The sequence below is a fragment of the Streptopelia decaocto genome, assembly GCF_964273445.1.
Source record: "Streptopelia decaocto genome assembly, chromosome: 1".
Taxonomy (NCBI): domain Eukaryota; kingdom Metazoa; phylum Chordata; class Aves; order Columbiformes; family Columbidae; genus Streptopelia; species Streptopelia decaocto.
In genome coordinates, this window is record NC_138663.1 from 191,803,459 (window position 1) to 191,831,013 (window position 27,555).

Consider the following 27,555-nt stretch of genomic DNA (forward strand, 5'->3'; position numbering starts at 1 on the left):
CATTAAAAAATAATCTTAGTAAAAATAACAAACAATTTTCTACACACTCCTAAAATTTTAGCATCACTTACATATAATGACCTTTATTATTCCTTTTTGAGATATTTCTTATTGCATGCCTAAGAGAAAAATGTTAATTTTGCCATAGTATCAGACTAGCAACCTAACGATCACGCTTATAAAGTAGGGAACAATATGTTTATATACACACATATATACATACGCACACACATATATTTATTTCCATGATAGGTGTATGGACTTTGCCTAAATTCAAGTGTTCAGGAGTACATTAATTTTATTTTAGCATTACTGAAAGATTATCTGCTTACCACTCGAGAATGGATTTCTTTGGCATAAAGAGGGAATAAAAATTCTGACTCCCCTTCCAGACGAAGGCCTTCTTTCGTAACACGCAGGTGACCCATTCCAGTCTGAGGAGAAGATGCAAGAATTACGCACATTTTATTATTATTCCAGCATTTAGTTTTTGTTCTTTTCATAAACTGGAAATTTCCAGAGCTGCCTGCCTCCAGTCTACCAATAAAGACACTAATGCACCTGAAATTTTGAGAATTCATCGTTTCTTCCAGTATTTTTCTTTAACAAATTGTAACTGTCAAGAAAAAACAAAAAGTTATTAAAGTGGTGTGGTTTTTTTTTTTAAATATACAAATACAGTATTACAGTCATTAACTTAAAAATAAATGCATCTCTATTGGCTGTGGTGAAATACAATTTGTACTTGCCTTCTAAAAGTATCATGAACAATAAATGTTTACATGTAAGTACTCACATAAAACAAACCTTATGTTAACACCTCAAGGTTTATCTTATCAATAATGTATTTTACAAGGAATGTAATACTTTTATTTGATTCTATTTTCAGTAATTACTTCTTTCTTTTAATTACATTTTTCAGTCCTTGGTTTATTTTTTTTCTTCTCTAATTGTAATTCAAGGATCTATCACACTATCATCTCCTTTTTTCTCTTTCATCTGCTTGTGAGTTTTTGTACCTTCCTTATTCTCTCTTAGTTGCTCCCTCCTGATTTTAGCCCAGTTGTGCTTTCCAAGCCATATCTTATATTTTTTTTCAATGTTTCCTAGAATTGATAATGTGAAAAATGAGTGAGGAATTACTAGAGTAAGTACATCTGAGGACCTGCAAGCTTCAGCTGCAAGGTATTTCACAGCTATTTAGCTAATTTGTAAAGGATTCACCCCTCCCCTGCCATAAAAAGTGAGAGAAAAGTTGGTAAAAAATTTGCAGCCTTACAGATCAGCCACACATGAAAATATTTTGAGTCAACTGCCTCAAACTACAAGTAATATGTGGGAGGACTAATTAATAAACAATAAATCCAAAAGTTATTTCCCCTCCAAATATTTTTTGGGTTACTCTCCATACAAGCAGAGAAGAAGAGATACATCACAGGCCACTGATGATATATCAATAAACTGTTCATCTAATGAATTATGCCCATCACTGAAAAAAGTTGCAACTTTAAGAGACTGTAATTATTTTCAAATGTGGTATGTTCTCTCCAATGAGATTAAACATACGTTTTATATATACATATATAATGCAAATAATATGTTTAGCTATCCTTCAAAGAAAAGCTGTAGCTGTTTTCTTTCAAGAGGCTTGAAGAGGGACAAAGAGAGAAACAAGCTTTGCTTGAATTCCATAAGGTAAGAAATATTCATGTCAGCAGTTCACTCCGCTGGCAATTCGTCCTCAGCAAGGATTTATTTCAGGAAACAGGCTTTTAGAACAGCGATTTATAGAATCTGTTATTCAGTGTCAATTATTGAACTGCTCTGAAATACATAACGTACTGACTTTTCTCAGTGGAAGTGGATACAATTTTGAAATTCTAGACCATTGCAAAGCTTTTAAAAAGTATCTACTATATACTGATATCTCATGAGGCAAAACTAAAATAACACCTATGATGAGCCCCTTATAGCTTTCATAATCACAGTTCTCAGGCTTAGTGATTTAGAAATATGTTTTTTCCAGTGAAGACTATGGACAGTTTTTTTCTAACCTGTAATACAAAACAAAGATCACTTCAACATCATAAATACATAAAGGTTTTAAAATAAACACTTTTGAAAAAATATGACATGAAATATCAGGATATTCTAAAGAAATAACACTATCAAATGGGTCTCATTTAATTAACTAAATTTAGGAATCTCATTATAGCTCTGATCCCATGCCTTTTCTCATCTGGTGAAAGTACATTATATTAACCATCAGGTTTAAACACAGTTTGCATATTTTTCTTGGAATATAAGGAACTAAATAAACAGTGTATTATAGAGTAAGTATAAAAATGATACTAAGATTTAAGAAGGCAGAGGAAGAAGTAGCAACTGATTCTTGCTCCGAAGCAGATCGGGGAAAATTAGAAAACCCCAGGATGGCAGTCTCTATCCTGCCTTCGGCTTTGCCAGGAATAAATTCTTAGTAGAGGCAAAAAAACTATAATTGATTTTGAAAAAGAAGATTATTCCATTTACTTGGCTTACTCTTTCTAATGGATTCAGATTTTTCAACAATGATTATTCTAAAAATGCCATATAGACAAAGGAATGTTGTTGACATCAAGAATAATCTGCCATGTCACAAAACTTAGCACTTGAACTTATAAATAAGTTCTTATTCTTCAGCAAATCCAGTCATATCACTCAGGATTATTTTGTATAAGTATGTTCTCAAGTATGTCCTATTTTCTTCATCAAATATTTCATTTAAGCATGGACACAAAGCTCATATTCTCACATATTTGAATAAGAGCCTCATTATCCAGTCTCATTGACCACTTGGCAAGTGCAAAAACATATGGAAATTTTGACTTGGGTTACTTGCATAAGTGACTATCTGTGATGACAAACAGATAAACTCTGTAACATGCATGAGAACAACAAAAACGTGGATTTCGTATAATGAACCTCACTTCTATTACCATTGTGACTGTAAACAATTATTATTTCCTTAGCACCATGATATTTGAGCACCTCAAGATTTCAAAAGTACTGCGTTATGCAGTACTGTGAGATAGGGAAATTCTATTATCTCCTGTTTATAACTGGCAAATTGAAGTTACATGGAATATAAAAGAGAGGGATTTAGGATAAACAACTACTCTAATGCACTGAGATCCAATGATAGGTTCCATAAAAGGAGGAGTATAATAGTTGCACATAATGTTCTCTCAACAACCACTATGCTTCTTACATTACCATTTAGGAGAAGCCAGATATTATTTCCTGAGTATTGCGACTCCCTCAGTGAGGAACAACCTTGATGCTTTCAGTTTCAAGGATCCGATTCTGTTCCTATTCTAATTGTTGAGTAAAAATATTTCTATTGACTGTAGGAAAGGGTCCAAAAATCAGTTAGACATGAACTTTGATGCAGTTATACAATCAACTATTTTTTAGGGGAAAAAAAAAGCTTCATTAAACATAGAGGATGTATGGCCAGTCTGGATTCTTGTTATCCTGATGCTGCTGCTTGAGTGTGCTTGGCCCTGAGTTGTAACACATTGTTGTGCATATAACCCCAAGATCAGTATTTTCTAATCACTCAAAGCTCCCAGTGAGGCAGAGACTGAACTGTATAGAAGAGGAGGATGAAACGGTCTCTCTGTAGACACTAAGCAGACTTTGCTATTGCTGCAAGGAGTTTACTGGCATGGGAACTACTGGCAGCTGCCAAACCCTTATGCACCAAAGATGCAATTTAGCATTAATGTTCACAAAGGTATGACCAGTCTTCATTTCAAAACTGCTAGGTGTATTCTAATTGGAGTAACAGGATGTCTTCAACTGCAGAAGCAGCATTTTTCATCATTTGAAAATGCTTTTGAGGAGGTAAGTCCTTGTAGAAACAGAGACCAGGCCTTCTACAAGGAATTCAAGCTCTTGGTGTGGGTTAAAGCCTCATAAAAGCTCAACAAAAGGCTCTTTGATTCAGAAATCATGGTCTAAAGGATATTTGACAGCTATTCAGCAAATTGTCTACATAGGGATACTCCAAACCACCTGAAACAAGTAGCTACCACTACCAGAATCCCAGGCAAGATTAACTGTGCTGTGGAGCATCTGGATGGAAGGACCATCTTGGATGAGTTATCATTCTCTTAGGCTCTAGACAAAACAAATGTAAAATATTTTGCCTTTGAAAAAAGTAGTTCCTTTCTCCACAAAGCCAGTAGAGAATTGCAGTATGTCCACAAACTGTGGATAGGTCCTTAAGTTTCTTTCAGAGAGCTATGGAAGGACCAAGTCCTTCATCAGGACCAAAAAGTTCCAAAAGCCATACTGCTGGGTCTGGTGGTATGGCTGCCTTCTTCTGGCTATGAGTATCTATGTTGAGGAAAATATAGGCAAGACTGGATAAAGCAAGTTTGACAGGATTGGTATAGCTAGTGTTAAAGACCTGTCTTCTTAAAACGAGATGCAAGACCTTTCCCTTTTTCACCTGTTGTCATAGTGGAACCTGCTGCTCTGTCTCAGGACCAGGAAAGTCACTTGGAAAGAGAGGCACATTGCTGTGGGACTACCAAGAGTGGAAGTAAGCAGCTGTAGCTGCAGGGCTCTTGTGCTCACAGTGACTTGCTCTCAGGCAGCTGAGCCTCATGCTGTTTGTGACTTATGGAGTCAAAAGAGCATCAGATGATATATTTGGGATTTATCACCCAAGTCAATATAATAATGTAGATGTCTGCTGCTGTAGGCATATGGTCCTTAGAAATTAGGATGAGGACAAGGAAGAGTCATTCAGTTTATGATGAGTATTTCTAATCATCTAAATTCAATCAATAACTGTAGCTTGCGCATTTTATACCAACACAAAAACTGATCAAGGTAGGGGCCTCCTATATTGGATCAACAACTGTTCTTATATCACCACTGTTTCTGCACCTTCTCACGTTAAGCAATTCCAGTCCTCAGACTCCTCTTAAAAATGGAAATTAAACATCTGGTCTATGTATCAGCTAGTAGCTGCACAGGAAGATGTGTATTTTCCTCTTTTGGGGAGAGAATAAATGCTGAAAAGACAGGCATATCCATATGTTAGCATGGTTCCAGCAATAAAGTCTCTAAATTTATTCAAGCATTCAGTTCGCATTGAACTAGCTCCTGACTCAGGAGTTAATAGCATGTTTGATTTGGAATACCTGCTACCTGAATATTCAAATTTTCCAAATAGTAGAAGCCTACACATACTGCAATTGCTGATTGGAACCAATAATGATATTAACTTCAGACTAGATAGGATGCAGCATTTCCACTCGGATAACACCTTTTCTTACTTACAGGATACTTACACCCTACTTTTAGGCCAGCCTAGGGAAAGACTTTGGCAAGTTCAGACCAAGGCATCATTTGTTGTGCCCCAAAGCTAGTTCAATTAATGGCTTTACAGATCCGGCTTTCACTGCAGTACTTCTTGCAGCAACTACTATTTAGAGAACTTGCTTTGCAAACAAGAGCATACTGTTTCATTGAGATAATAGGGCTGTGGGTTGAGATTGTTAAAGAGCAATCAGCAAAACAGGATTGGTAATGAATCTGATGAAACCCTCTGTTTGACTTACAATATCTATTTTGGAGCTAAGTACGTGCTTGGTATAATAACATTACTGATGCCTCATCTCATTTTCTGTTGCAAGGACTCTATTTCCTGGGCTCAGACAGAGAAGGTTATCAGACTCCTCTACTTAGGCGACAGCAGAGTCTTTTCTGTCAAAGACATTGGTCAAATCAGAGCCGTAGCAACAGCAAGCACTCCCGGTATAGAAGTAGGTCTCAGCTGGCTTTAGGGCTGGACACAGACTAAAACACTCTTTGCAGATATGACTAGAAAGTGGGTAGGTAATATTCCATGATCTAGAAAAGTAGATGGCAGTCTTGAACGCAACAGGTTTGTAAGGAAATGTCTATGAAAGATGCAAATTCATAATACCATTACCATCTGTTTAGATGAGACTTCTTTCCTAAGACAGGATTCATATTTAAGATGCATACTTCCAAGAAATTTTCAGCTCCTCTTTGTCTTGATATATAGAATAACAGACTTTCTTAAATAACGATATTAATTACAACATGTATTATTAAAGAGGAAAAAATAGCTTCTCAAAACAGCTTTAGTTACAGCTTTGTTTCCTTGTTTGGCAAAGGACCAAATTCTGTATCTGTTTCTGTGCTGCACAGACAGACATTTCAAAGCTGGATAATACTCTGCTAATAAAAATACCATTACATCTGGCATTACAACTTCTGTGACTGATTTACTCAAGATTAGAAAAATGCACTGCTTCTCCCACTGTTAGAAGTATTTGTTCAGGATTTGAGTTTTAATAAATTGGTTAATTAATTTCATTGTATTAACATTTATAGTTAAGCAATGTAGTTAAATAATGGAATTAAATATTTTTCTTTGATTTGTAGAAGTTGTGAAAAGGAGTTTCTGCTGAACAACAGTGCATAATGTTTATTTCTTGAATTACTGTGAGGAATCAGGGATATTTGCATGGTGTATATGATAACACAGACTATGTATTGATTCAATATTGTAAATCCTATCATTTGTACTAGGGAACATTTCATCTTATGGTCTCAGTGCTCTACGCCTTCTGTAAGCACACAGTGACAAGCATCTCTATCCTGACAGAATTTACTGTCTAAATAGTCAAGATGCCAAAAATGTGAGATGGAGAAAGGACAAAGAGACGTTTCAGCCCTCACAAAGCACTGCTGAGGACGTCTACAGCTCTGTGTGAAAAAGAATGACCTAAATACTTTACCTTATGTTTTGTTTTGCAGCTATCAAGCAAATTTATTTTAAAATGATATGATCATATTAGAAGTCAACCACTGCAGTACATTGCAGTGAAAGACAGATCATCTTAAGTAACAACCCAACCTCATTCTGAATTACCCAGCCTTTCTCTCATCTTAGTATTACTGATTAAATAAGGTCTAAAAGCAAAGTTTTGGTTATGTCTACCAAATGCTACCATGACCATATTTTTATTCATGGTGCAAATATTTATAGTGACCAGAGAGATTTTACACATAAAAATATAATCACCTACTATGAAAATTCTCTAGTGATATTATTGATAAGTGCATTTTTCTAAGTCTTATTAAGCAAAATGGAAAACACTTTTTCAATTTTCCCTATCACAGCAAGCTCTACTCTAGCACTGAAAATACTATCGTCTTTAATACAATGGCATAAATATATTCTATACATCAACAAGTTGATAGCTTAACATGTGTTTGTATAAATTCATTATACAATATACCTAAAACAATAACATCAATGACAAAGAAATGAAATACGAAGTTGGAAAGGGTGAGAGCCATTTGCAATTCCTGCCATGTTACATTTAGAATTATTGACAATTTCCAATCCATGCCCTAGTCTGTAGGTAGGACCTGATCCCACATTTTCAAAGATAGTACACTTTTTGTTTGGTTAAAGATGAAACAAGAATATTTTGAAAACTAAAACTGTTTTGCACTCCTGAAATAGATTTTTCAACATAAAAAGTCAGGAGAAAGTTTTAGGGGAATTCACATATTTCCCAGCACAGGTAATTGAAGAGTTTTTACTCAACTGCATTTTCATTCTTTATTATTATTATTACACCTCCATAAATTACATTTTCCCCACAACTTTCTGTATACAGAAATGTATATTTGAAAAAGTTCAGTAAGCAGTTGGTAGAGCTACATATTAGACAATTTCAGTATAGAGAAACATGAGTTCTTATAGTCATTTTGTCTGAGCAGATACTGAGGCACAGACAGCTTTTAACTGGAAGAAATTTTAAAAGCTGAAAAATAAATATCTTAAAATACATGAGACCATTGTAAGATGTACAGAGAATATATAAGAAGTCGTCACCTGGATGCTTACTGAAAAGGAAGAAGGACAACTGTTAGAACAAAAAACGAACAGATAAAACAGGTGATGGGGGGGTTGGGTCATTAAGGAGGTAAAGGCATGAAGATCTGACATGGAACTGTGGAAGGCCTTTGAGGAATCAAGAATGTAAAGATTTTCCATTTAGTTCTGTGGCCAGCGCAGGTAGGTTTCTTAAGGTGAAGGACTAACAGTAGGAAAAAACATGCTAGATAAAAAGGAATGGAAGAAATCACAGGAGTGGTCAGGTGCTTCTAGAATTCACAGGCCTGGGGATTTGTAAAAACAGTTGTAAGGCTACTAGTAAGATATTTATTAAATATCTCAAAGTCTTTGAAGACCTGTAAAAGATCATAGAAACCACTGGATTTCTTGTTAGTTTGCATCAAGGAAAACAAAAATGGTGGTACAGCTTAGACACAGGCTATTGTGTGATTCTTTTGAGGAGTGATACATCCTGTTCTGACTCTGCATGTCTTCTACATACTGGTCCTCTATGAAAAGCCTATACGGAAACACAGGTTCTGTGTGGGGTAAGAAAGAACCAATAAAACAGCAAAACTCCAAAGGTATAATTCAATATTAATACTCCTGAGAGCAGCCAGATCTCTACATTTTAGAAGAATGGATTTTTAAGCTTGGACTAATATTATGAGAGGTTGAGTCTGTTCAATGGGAAACTACTTGTTACTTAATATTTATAGTATTTATATTTATTATATAGTATTTGTATTGTTCTTTCCTAATCTTATCACGCTTACAGGTCTCAATCTGGATGGAGGTCCTGTTGTGATGGATGTTGCAGGAACAAACAGAAGGCACTCATTAGCTGCAACACAACAGACGAGACTTGAACTGGAACATGACATACGAACCATGTAAACAACGTATGTCTCGGGCAGCCATTGTCTGAGAACAGTGGTGACTTTTCTGTCTCACTGATTTCCACCAGAGCTTGGCAGGCTCAGGTCATTCCAGTTTCAGTCTCAAAACTGATGCGTCCTCTGTGTCCCACATGGAAAAATGGCAGTTGAGGAACTCCGCACAAAGTTTCTGACCAGGCGGCTGGATTTTGTACACAAATACATATGCAATTATTTGTGTACAGAGCACAGAAATAGGAATTAAACCCAAGTTGTTAAATTTCTCCATATTGTGGTTATTTCAGTAGGCTGGGCTCGACTCTGGGTACTAAACTGTAGAGTAGGCACATGACAGTGTGCCCCCATCACCCATGCCAGTACTCCTAGGGAATGTGGCTTTGGAGCAGGAGAGGGCCAGCAGCACTGCCATGAGCACTTGGGCACCTGGGAAGTCCCTGGGTCTCACATTATGGAAATGCTGATTTGTTGTCACCAGTGTCCTCAACCTCAACCATTCTCTGTCAACTTATGCTATTCTAAGAAATGCTACAGTAGATTTTTTTTGTATGTGAATTTTGGTAAAAGTGTTGTTGAGTATATGACGATCTAAATATACATAAAAAATCTTTAGGGTGATTTAACTTCTTTTATGAAGTCAGGTGATAGCACTAGAAAAAACAGAATAAGTTTTATGGACAGAGAACTTTTTCAGGTCACTCCTGAACTACACAAATTGTAAAATTCTCCATGTCTCTCACTCATCATTCCTATTTTCCTACAGGACAACAGGTCTCCTGGCTCCTGGGAGCAAAAGTATACACCAAAACCCCAGGAAAACACGCAGCCGAATGTTAAAAAGTTACTGATTGTGTCAAGGCTCAGAAAATAAGATGGTAGTCAGATCATAAGACCAGAACATCTGGTTTTCCTTTGGCAGATTTGCCAAAAGCAGCTTTGTTTAAGTTTCCACATAGAACTTAAAACTAGGAAAGCAGAATGAAAAGCCCTTCTGAGCTCACTGATCCAAAGTTCTTAAACTTGCATGTACATTATAATCTCACTGTATTTAGGGTTTTTAACTCTTTATCAATATAAATTATTTCAACAACAGCAAAGTTATTGTTTGTTTGTTTGTTTTCTCATTTAAACAAGTGCTCTTCCACACTCTTTTACATACACGATTTGATTCATAAAATGATCCAGGTTAACCAAATGCTATAAGAAAATACATTATATATACGTAAGTATATATCATGGTACTGAGAAGTCTCACTTACCTTGATAATAGATTTTCTGCAATAAGTATAGCAATATCTTTCTTTTCAGCTATTAGTTTTTGCGTTAAATATTTAAATATACACCATCTGATAGAGACAATGGGAATAAATGTGGCCTAGTTGGAGGCAAATTTTATTTTAACTTAATGGAAAAATAGCAAAATACAGCTGTTCAGGATTATTCAGAGTAGAAACTGGAATATTGCTATTCTGACATGAAAATATTTTAGTAAAATTTAGGATAAGAATATGCGAATAATTAAATAAATATTTTATTTCATTTGAGTATTTACAAATGTAGCAATCTCAACTGACAACTAATTCTATGAAGCATACACTGTTAACGATAAAATGCATGGAAAGGCTGTACAAGTTCATTAGTGTATGTCTTTGCAGTGAAGGAGAACTCTTGCTGTGAAAGAGTGTTCTTTACTGTACATTTTTATTGCTGTCTAGTCTGGTTTTCAATGTTGCAAATGATTGGGCATCTCCAATTTAACAAGGCATGCTATTACACAGTCTGGTAGGTCTCACTGTCAGAAAGTATTACTTGATTTTCAGTTAAAATTTTGCTTTCTTTATTCATCACATTCATAGTTCCATATTTTTTATACTTCCGTAAGTAAGCCCATTCCATCTTTGGTGCCAGAACTTTTCATGTGCTTACATAGTTGTTTATGTTAGTTTCTGATTATAAAATCTATATAATATTTATAGATCTAGATGGGTATAATTATCAGCCTACTAATCACAGAATCACAGAATGTTAGGGATTGGAAGTGACCACAAAAGATCATCTAGTCCAATCTTTAAGATTATATATCGTTAAGTTTCCAACATTTTCTTATATAAATAAACATAAATCAATTAGGATTGCCTTATGTAAAACTTTGGAAAATAATTAAAAATTATTTTTAACACTGTGTCTATATTAATTATTGTCCATGAGAACTCACGAAGATTAACAGAGTGATGTCTGTGATAAAAGCTTCTGAGAACAGGTATATGGGTATACACAGAGCACTCACTAATTACAAGTAAGCCATAAGAAAAAAATTGCTCTGAACAGTATTTGGAAAACCCCATTTGTATTTGTTTGTCCAACTGTAGCAACTGTCCTATTTATTCCAGCGCCAGAAACAGCTGTGCATAAAAGAGAAACTGCAAGTAAAGACGACTGGCTAGCCTAAATGTGCAGTGACCTTCACAATTTTCATTGCCTATGTCTTTATGTCCAACTGAAGTGCAGGCACAAGAGCAGGCTAAACATTCAAGGCCAGGCTGGACAGGGCCCTAAGCAACCTGATCTAGTTGAAGATGCCCCTGCTCATTGCAGGGGGGTTGGACTAGATGGGCTTTAAAGGGCCCTTCCAAACCAAACTATTCTATGATTCTCTGATTTGTGGTGTTCTTAGGAAGGACATGCTTAGAATACGCATTGACAGACTGGACATTGTGTTTGTGGTCCTCCATGTACCAAGTTCATTCTTGTCATGATAAGGTGATCCACAGGCTATTCTAAGACTTAGAATTAGGGCTTGACTTTCCTCTTGTTAGTTACTCAAACCTAAGTAAGGTTTAACATGCATGGCAGAACATGGGATTGAGTGCAGATTGTTTGATTGACAGTGCATCTAAAACGATAACAACCTATCTGCCTCCTACTCATACTGTGCTTACAATCTTTTGTCAGAGAATAACCTTCATGCCAAACTCTGGACTGGAGAAAGGCAACTAGTTATCCTGGGAAACACCCCTGTTTCATGACTGACTGTCCTAATCAACATGAAACAGGACAATTGCCTTGACCTTTCTCATTCCAGGAGACTGTGACAGCTGTGGTGTCCATGGAAACTTAGGTACCACCTTCAGAGGCTAAAAAAGTTAGCAATAATCTTTGGTACATTGCTGTTCTGGTGTTACGATAATGCAGCATAACTTGAATGATATAGCTGAATAAACATGGGGTTTCTGAACAAGATCTCCTGTTGCCAAAAGCCTCTTGTTAATGCCTCCTACCAAGCAGCTAACCCCGATAAAGCTTTCATATGCTCAGTGTTGTATAAAATATTATCATACAGATTAGCTGAACACTGTCCAGCTTTTCCAAATTGTTTGCCAGTTATGCAGCCTTGCACAGTCATGTCAATATGGAATTTGTATATTGGGCAGTTAGTATGGGAGCAACTTAAATAATTTAAGAATCGAATCCCAAAATATAGATCCTTAAATATTCTGCCTCACTTGTCCAACAGATCTAGGTATACTAATATTCTTGCAGTCAAATTATCACCATTGGACACGAACACAACCAAAATTTCAAAAGTGACTGTCTTACAAATAAAGTCTACAAGGATAAAGAGTGACCATGTGAGGAGGTCCTGATGTCCTTTTAACTAAGAACAAGTGGTTGCAGGACTCAGCAGGATTGATGCACTCCTGTATTAAAATTCCTCCTTTCTCTTCCTCCACAATAACAATTTGGAAAAGGAATATGAGAGTAAGACATATTCTTGCATTCAATACCTTCAGTATTTTACTAGTTAAATATTTTAGGATCTAATACTGTCTAGAAAGATGAATTTTCATCTCATATGATAGCATCTAGTCTAGTGTAACTGATGGACTTGAAATTAAAATGTTATAAGCTAAGAGTCAGTGGACCATTTAAAAATTACAGAGTCATTTTAATGAATTAAGACAAGGTAAAAGAGGAAATGAATGTATTTTTTCCTGTGAAGTATTTCTGTTCTCTTTGTCAGAAGCATAAGAAAGATTAATAATGAGTTTTTCAGAGGAAATAATTAGTGTAATATTATTTATAGCAAAAAGGAGATTCTGTCTTAGCAACATCAGATGGCCAACCAGGAGACAAAACTTAAAAACAAAAACTATACTAAAGTTTGTCAATATATGTCTTCTGTTGGGAGGCTCAAAACTGGAGGCTGTATTATACACGTGTCCAATGAGTGCTGTGTAAAGGGAGATGATCACTTCTCTTGGTCTCTGGCTCTGGTCCTGTTCAGGCAGCTCAAGATGCTGTTGGCCTTTGCTGCTGCCAGCGTCACTGCTGGCTCATGCCCATCTTGCTGCCCACCAATGCCCTGGGTCTTCTCCACAGAGCTGCCCCCAGCCAGGCTGTCCTGGTTTTGTTAAAAACAAGTTTCTCTTTCAGTGAATTTTGCCTGTCAGCTAAAGCCTTCATATTAACTGCATTTTCCTGGAGAACCAGACACATGTTTTGGTAAACCTAGCAATGGAATGCAAACTTATTGATAAGCATGGATGGACATCTCGCGAGAGGGGCGACAAGAAACAAGTGACTAAGAAACTGATCAACTGTGTATAACATTCCATTCACGTGAATACTTCATATAAAAGTGGGAGACCACGAGGATCTCGTCCCTCTTCCCTTTTCCCTTTTTCCTTATGGCTGACATTAGGAGAGGACCTTGCTACTCATCCCTGTGAACTGAGGCCTAGTGAGAGACTGAATCCAGCTCCAGTTGGCTGCGGAGTCCAATCCAGGACTTTGGGTGCCGGCTCTGCAGTTGCTGAGACTTTCAAGATTGGTTTTGTATATTTTGTATTATTTTCTCTATTCTTATTAGTAGCATTAGTAAAACACCTTTAATTTTTCCAACTCTCTTCTCTCTGTTCTTCTTTTCCTCCCGATCGCCTGTCCTTAGTGGGAAGGGGGGAGAGGGAGGGGCGAAAGGGGGAAGTGGGGGGGGAGAGGGGGTTAACAATACATCTGCCAGGGTTTTATTGTCACCCCGCAATCTTAACCCTCGACACAGGCCTGTGCTAGTGCCAGTGGCTCTTCCTTTCCAGGAGCAGGATTGGCCTTTGTCCTCGAATTTCGTAAGGATGGACCATTCCTCCAGCCTGTCTAGGCTCCTCTAATGTCAGGCCAAGCCTTTAAAGTACTGAATGGCACACCCTAATTGGTATAATCTGCAAAGACTTGGCAAGCATTCTGTCACCTCTTCTAAGTCACTGATAAAGTTGTTTAAAAGGACCGGACCCAGGACAGACCCCTGTAACACTTATTACTGGCCTCCATGTAGAGTACGACACACAATAACTACCTTCTGAGCCGGACCACCCAGCCATTTTTTTTTTACTTGTCTGGTTGTCCACCACTCACAGCTGTATATTCTAACTAGCGCACAAGAACATTGTAGGAGACTGTCAAAAGTCTTGCTAAAGTCAAGGTAAATGGTATCTTGTGCCCTCTCATTGCCTACAAATCCAGACATTTTATCATAGAAGGTAATCACACTGGTCAGGCATCATTCACCCTTGGTAAATCCATGCTGACTGTTCCACATTACCCTGTTCTCCTTCTTGGACCTTGAAATGTCTTCCAAGAGGACTTGCTCCATCATTTTCCCAGGGACTGAAGTGAGGCTGAGCAGCCCAAAATTTACTCGACTCTCCTTTTGGCCTCTTTGAAGACACGTGCAACACTTGCGTCCCCTTGCATCCCCGCAGTCACGGAGGATCTCCCCAGTCTCCATAACATTCCAGATGTGGCAGAGTGTGACTTTGCAAGAAAATCAGACAGTTATTTTTTCACCCATGGATGCAGCCCACCTTGTAGACCTTGTTGTCCCTTTCAAGTCTTAACTAAAGCTAAGTTTTGCTTCCCCGACCCAGGAAGCCTGACACATTTCCTGACCCAGACAATGTTTCCAAATTTCTTCTTTGTAGTGTGTCCTTCCTTCCAACTCTTCTACGCTGCTTTTCACATTGTCCAGTATACACACCCAGAAGTTATCTGTGACACCCTCTAGAAATCCTCGCTGCCACCACCCTGCCGTGTTAGTCCTCTCAGCAGATGTCAGGGATGTTAAAAGATCCACTCTTTCAGACCTACCAGACCCTATCTGACATCCTCGTGCTGATGAAGCCGTAAATCCCTTAGGATTCTCAGTTTCTACACTCTTAGGACTAGCAGTCCCCTTTAGTTCTCAGAAAGCCTCAATGCATTAAAAATAAAATCTGGAATTTCCATTTCATGCAAAATTTTGATATGTTTTGGCCAGGGAAAAAACCCAACCTTTTTTTTTTTTTTTTTCCTTTTTCCAATCTTTCTAATTTTCATAAAAAACTAATTCTAATTTTAAATTACTCTATTTCATCTTATTCACCAAGCTCAAGGCATAATTATTTGATCCCGTCTTCTCTAAAACAGATGAATATAATGAATGAACCGCTTTCTTCTCTCACCCCCACAAAAACTTGAGAGCCCATTCCTCCAGATTCCTGGAGAAAAAAAGGAAAAATGAGGCATATCTGATACCTGCAAATCAATCTACACAACTTGAGAATGCTCATATGTTACATAACTGGGGTAGTATGAGAAAAGAAATATATTTTCTGTTCAGGTTGCTCCCTTTTAGTCTAGATTTTCTGAAATGAAACAAAATTCTGCTCAATTTAGTCATGTTCAATTAATGCTGAAGGCCTCTTAAACAATGGAGTTTAGAAAAGTCTCCATCTTTCATCATCCAAATTTCTACAAGGAGATTAAAACCCATTTGTCTTGCAACATGTCTATATCTGGTTCACGTTCTCCTTTATCAATTTAGCTTGTTTGCTAGTATTTATCACACTGTCTATTTAGGTTGAGACAGAAGAAATGTGCATGGATTAATACTATGCCAGATCTTGCTAAAACTCTCTTCATAGTTCATTATTATTAATCTGGATTTATGAATAGACATAGCATGTGATTTTTGTATACTGCAAGTGATTATTTAATGAAAGATTTAAGGATACTTTACAGAAAAAAACCCACATCATCTTATAAAATAAACTTTAAGGTCTAAATAACAATTTTGTCAGCTTTGAGTAGGCTCATTAAAAGGGTTGTGCTATAGCACTATGCTGAGCAATCACTAAAGCATCAATAACGCTATGCGGTACACTGCAAAACTATTTTTCTAATAAAAATGGATACTATAACACTGTTATAAGTTTTTTTAGCATAAAGTCTCTTCAGAATTGTACTATAAAGATACCTCTAAGAATATTTATAATGTTTTTTCTAAATATATTTGTCAACCTTAGAAAGAATACAACTTGTTTCTTGTATTACTTTAAAGAGGAAAAGTTGTTAATATTTTATTAGCTATTAATATTCTAATATTGTTAATAGGGATAACATTTTACTGCATTTTGAAAACTAGCACCAAATACTTTTAAAGTATTAGCTAAAAATACAATATCTATTACTAATATTAAACATAACAAGTAGTCTGATTTCCACATAATATACCCATATACATAATAGACACAGGAAAGGACTGTGATGCTTCAGTTATACTTCCAGACTTTAAACATGCAGTTAACCCATGTACTTTTTCTTAGAGGCTAGCAGTGCTTCTCTGGATGATATTTCTGGTATCTTCAGAACGACTTCTTTTCTTGACAGATACACTATAAAAAATACCCAGCAACAAAAGTTCTCTGTTCTTAATGATCTCACTCATATTTTTGCTGAGGATCGTGACATACACGTGTAATTCGCACAAATGTCCTCTAGCTAATATTTATCTGAAATATAGATATATCCCTAAAATTATCCCAAATGAACGAAGGCATTACAGTTAAGTCACTATCTAACCAGGTATGTCAGAAATACAGATTATTTACCAGAGAATTTGGGAAACTCTTATAACCGTTCAATTAATATTCCACCCTGTGGGAGAATGTAAACCCGCGCTGCTTGAACTGTTCACTGCTCTCGATGCCGAGGCAGGAGGACACTGAGCCTCAGCAGATCAAGGCATTTGGTGCCTTCCTCAGAGACAACTAGTAGGAGACAGGAGCTTCTACAAGTGGAGTTTCTGATGCTGTTTTTTTAGACCTGACTGCTTTTGGAGATGAAATACCCAGTTTTGTACAACGCAAACAAACCAATAGTAAATAATTTTTAAAACTCCTTAAAAAATATAAACCTGAGCCACACGGATAAACAATTTTAACAGTTATTTGTGTTCTTTGTGATTCATGATGTGCAGTCACTAAGTGCACATTTTCCATGCGAACTGCATAACAGAAAAATTATATGTGATCTAAGATGTTCTGCATTGTAATCTGTATGACAGTTACAGTGCTGAAAAGAATTTATGTGGAGGAAGAAACCTGATGGGAAGTCAAGCAGTAGTAACTATACTAGTAAGCAGCACTTAAAATTAACCTACTTTACAGTAAGAGAGAGTACAGAAATGCTTCCATGAAGAAAAAAGGCCCTTCATTTAGTGACAGAGGTATTATAATAATAACTGATAATGGGAACTTTAATATAGCACTTTCTCCAGTAGCAGGGGCAGACCTGTAGGAATTTACTACTATTGTTTTCCTTGTAACAAGTCTACTCACATCATGTGTGTATCATACCTGCATGGTAGGAACAAATTACCTTAGCTTCAATATTCACTGATGCATTTTATCACATTCTGACTAAAGCCACATCTTGCAGACTTCTGAAAGTTATACTTTAATCTACTACATGCTAAATTACATTATAAAAATTAAAATATATAGCTGCTTAGCCTCAAGCACAGAGTAGTGATAATTATTAATACCTCTGAACTGTAATTAACTGGGCGAATGAATTGTTAAATTTTAGATGCTGATAAACAGTAGAAGGAAGCTACGAAAACCAGCAAATGTCAGTAATATTTTAACACTAAGGAATTCTGCATGAGATAAAATGACAGAAACCAGATTTATAAAATATAAACTAAACACAAACTATGAGACAACAGTAAAACACATTATCTTAGAATGGTTAGAATTGACTTCAAGATAAGTATCAACTTATCTTGTATCAACTGCAGTATTTTAAAGATTATTACGGGGATTACAGATCAGTAAATATGTTCAAAGATAGATATTTCTTATATACTTCCAAAGAAACCAGAAATTACAGTTGAGAAGGAAGAAAAAAGAATGATCTATTGCATACAGAGAAGCTGATGTACATATGAATTAAGTAAAGTGATGCAGCAGGGAAGAGAATATTAAAAAAAAAAAGGAAAATTAAAGGAAGGTACTTACTGGAGAAAACCACATCACTTTAAGAATCCAAATTGTCAAAGAAAAATTCACAACTAGGATGATAAGCAGGAGGAGAACAAACAGGTAGAGGCAACGCTTTCTCCAGCCATAAATTCCAATTTTGTAGATGTATTCATTCTTCGGCCTCTCTAGGCTAGTGCCTGGTGTTGTTGTAGTGTATTGTTCACGTACCATCTGCTATGTAAAGAAAAAAAAAAAGAACATTTCAGTTGTTTGAGTTAAAGTAAAAATATTTATATAAAAACTCAAGGAAAATACAAAGATGTAATTATAACAGCAAGTTACTAGAAACTATAAGCTCTGATGAAGTTTTATCTGGAAAGCATTTTCATCATGTCCCATTCAAATTATATTTACATCTTACTTTTTGGTGCACACAATGTGATGTTTAAATATATGAACTGCATGAACTGCCATTTACAGGAGGCTTAAATTTATCCTACATAGAAAGGCAACACTTTCCTCCTGTTTTTCATAATATTCTAATTCTCCCATCACACAATATTTCATAGGATCATATAACAATCTGTGGCTCACAGAACAATATTATTTTACTGTAAAAATGGTTACAAGTGGTAATGGTACCTTGTAAGTACACGTTTAAAAACACTTCTACACATTCTTTCCTTAATTCAGCAATAAGATGCATTGTTTTTGTTGCAAAACTTAACTGCGTATCATTGGAATGCCAAAATATATTAAACTGCAGAATCTGTATATAAAGAAATGAAATGGTTCTTAATAATGTAAAAGAAATAATGATTTCTTAATTTGTCTGCTATTCATATTTAAAGATGTATTAGCAATAAAAACAACACTTACTGGGTTTAAACAACTTCCTTCACTTTATATTATACTACTTAAAGAAGCATTCTTTGAATTTGAAGAAATCTTACCAGCTTGTACTTTCTTAAAACATGACGATATTCACTAACTTTCGCCTTTACAGCACAGAGATCACCAACAATTCAAATCATTGATTAAAGTTTACAATTTCAGCCAAGAGAATAAAATCTCAGTGGCTGAAACTCTTTATCTAGAACAACAGTGAGCAACATCTGTCTCATTTCCACTGACATGAAACAAAGCAAAAAAAAACCCCAACCAACCAAGAAAATAACCCAAAACCAACAAAACCACAAAAAAAGCTTACCCAACCAACCCAGTAATAGGTATTGGAATTTCAAGTACTTCCCATGAGACAGGTATATCCACAGGCATCTTACACCCAAAAACTACAATAATAAGAGTGTCTTCACACAGATTTCCCACAATGTCTCCTCTCAATACTGAATTTCCTTCTGGTAATGAGATCACTGGGCTCTGCACACAGCTTTCATGTCGTGATTAAATTACATCCTTGCCCAGCTGCTGAATTACTCCAAGTCATTAAAGAAGCTCTTTTCAAGTCTCCTGGAGAGCCGGCCTGTGTCTAGAACAAGCTTGTGGCCCTCGGTTCTGTCTAACCCTCATCTTTGGAAATACATCACATTTTTTGTTCCTGTAGCTTTTTATTGAACTACAAGACAGAGAATGCAATATAAGTTTACAATTGAACAGAAGTTCATGCATTATTGCTTGTCATATATGCAATCTTCATCTTATTTCTGCACTTCCATTCAAAAATATTTTAATTTGTTATTTACTTATACTAAAAAATGAGACTATCATCAGTAGTTCATAATGTAACTGCTACAGTATTAGGGGATGATATTATAATAATTTGCTGCTGCTATCAGTCTCGGTTGCTCATGATAGTGTGTATATATATATATTTTTTCATCTGCTGAAAATACTGATAATAGTATAATGATTTATTAGTGGAGAATCCTAGATTCTGAAATAACTTGACATTACTGCTAAACTTTGTAAATTTACAAGATGGTACTTAATAGTCACCCCATGAACTACATTTAAAACTATCAGATCATATTTTCAGTTCCATGTATTACTCAAGCACCTAGTACCAACTATAGGATACTGTTTTTACGTGAGTTGCTACTACTCTTTTACTGTTTTCCTACTAATTATTGTATAATATACCATATCACTCACATAGAAGTTGCTTTTTTTCTTAAACCTACTTTACCATGCTCTGCCAAGTAAAACACATGCTTGGAAAATCTTTACCCTTACTTCCACACAGATTTCTCCTAAGCTTTGCTTGTTCCTTGTGTTGCTGTCCCATACATCTTCAAGGTAAATTTTTCAGTAGAAACACCATTTGATAAAGAGTAAATGAATTCTCAGATTTTCATGTTTTTATGTCAGCCTCATCAGAGGGGTCCCTGAGGTTGGGACTCATCTCACAGTGTTAGATACCAACAATATAGCCTTCAATATCTGAGCCAGTCAGCCTGGACTCCCTTTATGGTTAATGGAGATAAACCTACCCCTGCTGGGAATTACTTATCTGACTTATTTTAGATGTATACTTTAGAAACTCAGTGAACTGCAACTTAAATGTGTTAAACTTTTCTCAATAAAAAGAGAAATAAATAGAGCCTGGTATTACTTTTTCAGATGTACATACATACACGTTTTAAATGTAAGCATTTGGTCAAATTAATTCCAATGAGAATGATTTCCAGAGCATGTACTTTATCAAGAAAATAGGATTCTTCTGATTCCTATTCTCATCTGTTCCATTTTTAGCCTGTTGGTAAAATGTTTATTGTGCGAGTACATAAGGTATGTACAAGCTGTTTAATGAGGCGAGATCAAAATCCATTACGTGTTTCACCAAAAAGCCTATGAGTTTTGTGATTGTTTTCAGCCCTTCAGAAATGCCACAGAGCACATCTGTGTGTTGCTCCCTGCACAAATTATTTTTTCCTGACAGAAAACAGTTCTGTTGTTCCTGAGCATTATTAATATTCCCCAAAATTGCTTTGGTCTTAGCAATTGGGTAATGCTGTCCTAGACAACCGATTCCTTTGAACAGGATTGAACTTTTTTACTTAATATAATATTTCATTAATTTTAGGAGAATTAGTGGCCCAGTACCAAGTAATTATAGAGGAAACCTTTAAGAATCAATACTGTTGGACTGTTTCTTCTGGAAGAATCACAGAATGGCTGGGGTTGGAAGGGACCTCTGGAGATCATCTTTCCAACCCAACTGCTAAAGCAGGTTCACCAGAGCAGATCGCACAGGAATGTGTCCAGGCGGGTCTTGAATGTTTCCAGAGAAGGAGACTCCACAACCTCTGGGCAGCCTGTTTCAGTGCTCTGGCACCCTCAAAGTAGAGAAGTTTCTCCTCATGTTCAGACAGAAGCTCCTATACTTCAGTCTGCACCCAGTGCCCTTCGTCCTATCGTTGGGCACCACTGAAAGGAGTCTGGTCCTATCCTCTTGACACCGACCCTTGAGATATTTATAAACACTGATGAGATCCCCTCTCAGCCTTCTCTTCGCCAGGCTGAACAGACCCAGCTCTCTCAGTCTCTCTTCATAAGAAAGGTGCTATAGGCCCCTAATCATTCATGAGCTGAAAACACACAGAAGAATAATCTCAGACCTGCCTGGGGAAGTCAGAGCGAAATTCTTTTATAGGTTAGTGCTGTTTCAGGTAGCTGTGCTGAAAGGAAAGCCTTAGACAGGCAGATCCGACAGTTGGCTGGTGAAGTCTGCCAGGATTCAAGAGGGACAGAAGGAAAACAACAGACCTTTAGTACTATGATAAAAAATGTGATTTGTAAATGGAATAACTATGAAACTGCAGGCTGGTTGTTTAGGAGCACGCTAAACAGACACCAAGAAGGAAGTGGTTACTTAGACACTGGGCTGTACACAAGTTAACTGGAGAAGGAACAAGTCTGCACAATGAATGATGACTTCGGCCACTGTTATCGATATAGACTTTTACAAGGATGCAGCACAGTGACCAGCTACAGAGAGTAAGAACAGTCCTGGCAACCTATAGCATAGATAAAATGGCAATTTAGTTGCAGAATGAAAATTCTGACATAATTTAAATGGGCTGTGAAAACATGTATTATTTGGATCCTCTACTTAATTGAAAGTGTGATTTCTTGGTGTTCCTATTCAAGGACCCACACAACCAGAAGTCAAATAGGATTAAGGTCACCAACTCGCATATTCCTTATGGATTTTTGTGTATGTGGCAATAATTCATGGGATTGAGCTCCATTATGGTACTTTGCTATTTGAAAGTATTTTCCAATTGTCATAATCTGTTTTATTGGGATCCATTTTTATCCAATTACTTCTTGCCCATTTACTACAGATACTGAAAGCTAATTAGCTGCCAAAAGATTTTTGATAGGTTTTAAATGACAGACATAACTTATGAATTAGCTTGTACGTCGCAGATATTTTGACCACGTGAGATTTTCTAATGTATTCAATGGTTACTTGTAAGTGTTGCACATAATGCATGGAATTCATGCCTACAGGAATACGCATATGAGCCACCAATGAAAGAGCTCTACGTTATTTATATTCTGTTGCTAAAGCTGCCCTCTAAAAACACGTAGCTATGAGAGAACATTTGCTTGGATCTATTCTAGCTTTTTCCATGCAGAACTTGAAGACTGGCCTATGTGATTTGAATGATTCAGAGGTCCAGGAGATTTTTATATTAATACCTAGATATTGAGAAACTGTCCAGCAATAACATTACTGTTGGATTTAGGTTAGTTTGGGCATCAAGTTCAAAAAGGTATTCTGATAGCTCTGGAATATTCAGATAAGACAGCTGTGTTTTGAAGAAGGAAGTTGCAAACTTATCAGTAAGCCTTCTTGGGAAAGCAAGCCTGAGTAGTACCTTGTTAATTGCATTATTTTCAGGAATTATTTATCTGTAGGAATTACTGAAGACAGAACACTATTTCAATGAAATTTCATGACTAGATGAAAATTTTCTAATTCCTTTCAACCCTCCCTCATTCTAACATATTTAATCCCGCTCAACCCTGCTTTGCTGAGATTTGTCTATTATACAGTATATTAGAGTTTGAATTGTAAACTAGTGCCATCAGCTAGAAAGAGCTGGGCCCCTGCAGCATAATTTATGGAAACCAGCAAAGAAATTCATATGGCCTAGTTAACTGTTTGCATACCCTGCAGTGCAAACTTACATAATAACCATGACGCAGTCACAATTAACACGTCTGCACAGCTTAAGTACCACTGCAATAGCTGACAGGCAGTCACTGGCAGCATAGGAGGAAGTGCTATATTAAAAATGATTCTTTGTCTAATATCTGTGTACTTTTGAATCTCATTTACAGTAAAAAATGGTTTTAAATTTTTGTTTTCAATCATCTTTCAACTTAACTATTTTTTCCACCTTTCACAAATTCCCAAAACATCAGAAGAAAGTCATTTTCATGATACTTCCATCAGAAGGACAAGTAAAAATACTACACAGATTTTTTTGTAAATTATTTCTAATTTTTGTATAATTTAAAATATTTTAAGAAGTAGATAGTTTCTGTTATGAGAAATCCCATGCCTTTCATGTGAAATGCCTTAAAATGCTCATTTTCTAAAAAAAAAAAAAAAAAGTGAACCTCCCATCTCTGAAACTCAGTCACCGTAGCAGGTAGGTTTCCTTGAGTGACCTTGAGTACTGTAATGCGCACAAAAAATAAATCTCACAATTATTTACTTTCCTGAGATTTTCAACATATTACTTTGCCTTGGTAGACAATAAAAATCTTTTCAAGAACACAAAGAGCTTAGAATATTTGATGTAAAAGTGATTTGATGAAGATATGGGTGAGACACCCACAGCTAGATGACTGTCTCACCCACAAGGCTACTGGCTACACCTCAGGGATCTCTCATTACTATTACTGATCTTAGAAATAAGTCTTTCAGAAGAGAGAAAAGAGCAGGCTGTACAGCCATTGTTTTCACCTAACAATGAAAGACTGAGATCCAATAATGGTGTCAAGATCATTTAAGTGTTTACACAAAGGACTGCAAATCGACCAGGAGAATGGAAGATGTATTGCAGTCAACATCAGAACAGAGATCATTGCAGGCTCTTCTGGCCATGAGGTTTCTCTTTCTCTTCCCTGGACTTAAAATCTTTTCCATATGAAGCAGAAGCCAAAATAGATTAATTCCATTAGAGCCCTTTTTCCTTATTCATACATTTAACAAACTGTTTATAATTAAGCTAGGTATAAACTAAATCACTCCTATTATGAGTAATTTAAATTCTTAGTTAAGGACTTCAACTAACACAAATAGACAAAGCAGAAGGAGACTGCTTAATAATACCATGGAATGATGGTATACATGTGTTACTCTGTTCAATTGTTCATGAGCTGATGAGAGGCAGGTCTTTGATTTATCATGTAACAGTTTTCCCAGAATAGAATCATAGAATCAAAAAACATGAAAGTTGGAAGGGACCTGTGGAGATCATCTATTCCTATTCCCTGCTCAAAACAGGGTTAACTTTGACATCAGAACCGGTGCAACCATACGTTACCAAGAATTTCTTTTCCTCAATAGCCTTTGTGTCTCTGAATACTCTTGTTAAACTCTGATTGTTTACAGTCTCTGTGGCACTCTTACATGCAATTTGAAAAACATACTTACGTTTTTTTCCTAGTTCTTAAATACTGCTTGGACTCCTGTACTGTGTTGTTACATTTAGCCTATTGGAGTTCTGATTCTTCTTACCCCATTTGACACAACTAACACGTTTTTGTGAATACCTTCCTGCTTCTAACAACTTATCTTGTCCTGCTTTTTAGCTATGCTGGTTTGGCCATGTCTTTTAAATCCATATTTTACTTCAGCATCTGATATTATATTTTGAAATAGTCACATGCAAAAATTTGTTTTCTTTTCATAGGCTGCCTCCTTTCTACACAGTGCCCTTTTATAGGGGCTCTCGATACTCCATCAAAGATATTTACTCTAACATCAAAATGGCCGATGTTACAATACACTCCTCGACAACAACATGAAAGAGATCGTGTGCACTGCTCACAATTAAGTCAGGAAATTACTCTGCTTTCTGAGAAACTGCTCCCCAAAGCAGTCAATTATGGGATCTAAAAATGTGGTCTGAATGTTGGACCTAATTATGACATTTATACTACAAAGGTAAAAGGAAAAAGAGTGTCATAGTGCTTCTGATGCACTAACGTGAGTCACAGTCATTGTAATCACCCTGTTCACGTCATTAGCAATATAGTCCTTAATATTATCAATTTTATTTATACTATTACCATTATAATTATTATTCCGTTCAGAACATACATTTCAGTCCATGACCTCATTGATACAATTGCTGAGTAGTTGATGTAACTGCTTTATCAATCTGTCTTTACAATAAACTTCTGTTAACACATGGCACCACTTGCATGTCCTATTCTGTCTTTCCTGTAGGTCCTTGGTGTTACTCACTGACTGCTTTCTTCTGTTGTGTTTTCAACATGACTAGCGTGACTATTCAGGTTCATTTAGTTTCTTAGCTTCCTTAACGCTAAGCATTTTAATTTTCCTATCTTATTTTGAGGCTACAGAAACACATATAATTTCCTTTTTTTCTGAGTCATCCACCTCCAATTTAAATAAGACTTTGTTTGTTCACCGTCTCCTTCTGCCAGGGTTTTTTTTTGTACCTTGTAGCTGGGGATGTCTGCTTTTTATGACTTCCCTCTTCATATCATGCCAAATGTTCTCGCTCTGCACTATTCAGCTTTCCCCCAAATTTAAGTTTAGAAAGCTCGAACCTCTTTTAAGTGTCAGCTGCCTGATTACATTGCTGCTAAAATGAAGATGTCACTCCTATTATTGGTTCCTTCTAGTTCAAAAATATTCCCAGCTCATGATGAATCTGAGCCCCCTTCCTTACTCATGCTATTTCCACATGGCCTTGCATGTGGTAGTATAAATATTTCAGATTGCTGCCATGGAGGTCCTGGTCTTCAGTTGCCCATAACTCAGTCTAAGCTTTGCCTTCAGAACCTCTTTGTTAGTCTTCTAGACTCTCAGTAGCTTTAGTGGTTCCCTCAATTTCAGGATTGCAGATTTGCACCCTTCTCCTCAGTGCAGTCGACTGAATCAGCAATTTTCCACAAAAGTCTCCTGACTTCCTTCACCTATCAGCCAAATAGACAGAGTAAGGCTTCCTAAATTTTGATACTAGGTATTAATTATCACTAGTGTTACTCAACTTAAATCCAAGTCACTTGCCGAACAGCAGCTGCAACTATTTCTGACACAGCTTCCCCTGTCTTGCATGCAGTTCTGGAATTACTGGTGCTATATCCACATTCCAAGTCAAGAAAAGTGCTGCTTTCTTTCCATATGTGTTAAAATTCTAGATTATATGGCTGCTGCAGATCTGAAATCCAGCTGCAGCACCCGGATTTGGTAAAAAAAAAAAGGAGGAAAAAAAGATAAATTAGCCAGCTATATATGGAACAGAGCTTAATAGGTGGTTCTGTTAAAGTCATAGAGGGATATGTTATTGCCATTCACTTGACTGAGATTCTATGCTTAATGACAAGTTCTGTTTCTAGAATAAAAATATACTACATTTCCTGAATCTGCAGAAAGTTTCATTCTACTTAAATGTTACTAACATATATATAGATGATAAAATGGTGACTTCAAGTTTAGTATACTAACTTAACATGATCTTCACTCTCCTAAAATTTTCTCTCCTCTCCTCTCCTCTCCTCTCCTCTCCTCTCCTCTCCTCTCCTCTCCTCTCCTCTCCTCTCCTCTCCTCTCCTCTCCTCTCCTCTCCTCTCCTCTCCTCTCCTCTCCTCTCCTCTCCTCTCCTCTCCTCTCCTCTCCTCTCCTCTCCTCTCCTCTCCTCTCCTCTCCTCTCCTCTCCTCTCCTCTCCTCTCCTCTCCTCTCCTCTCTCTCCTCTCCTCTCCTCTCCTCTCCTCTCCTCTCTCTCCTCTCCTCTCCCCCTCCAACTTCAGGACTTTACTAATGAAGTTTTTTTTTCTATCCCAAGACACTGCTGTATTTGACGATATTCTTGTCAAACTTGCCTTTTTGTGGGCTTGCAACTCATTTCTTCGAAGGCTGATTCTAGTAGCTGCCTCTCAAGGAAATCAAGAGGTTAGAAAAATGAATGAATCTGCCGAGACAGCACATGCAGAACTTGCCTGACATCCTCCTCTTTGTTCCTGCCCTCCTACTAAGGTACTATTTTAATTTAAGGTGCTTCTATTGTCTTGCAAATTGCATTGGGATATGATTAAATCATTCCAGCTCTCAAGTAACAGGGACTCTGGTAGCAGTAACTTGTGTTAAGCCTTGCAGCACTCCTTAATATAAATTTCACTTCCTCTTAAATGGGGGAGGAGGAAACCAGGGATCTACACTTGTTCACTTCCCAGCTACAGAACATGCCG

The 27,555-nt window shown here is 36.7% G+C and overlaps 1 protein-coding gene across 3 annotated transcripts in view; it reads right to left on the minus strand.

The window, feature by feature from the left end:
- The window catches only part of SGCG (sarcoglycan gamma), a 137,146-nt gene that overhangs the window by 52,283 nt on the left and 57,308 nt on the right, over positions 1-27,555 (minus strand). For all 3 annotated transcript variants that reach the window (XM_082043377.1, XM_082043375.1, XM_082043376.1), the window contains 2 exons: positions 18,168-18,365; positions 333-434 (listed from right to left, as the gene is read on the minus strand). In XM_082043377.1, the coding sequence (XP_081899503.1) occupies positions 333-434; positions 18,168-18,362 (297 nt within the window). In that variant the 5' untranslated portion in view covers positions 18,363-18,365. The remainder of the gene's footprint in view (positions 1-332; positions 435-18,167; positions 18,366-27,555) is intronic.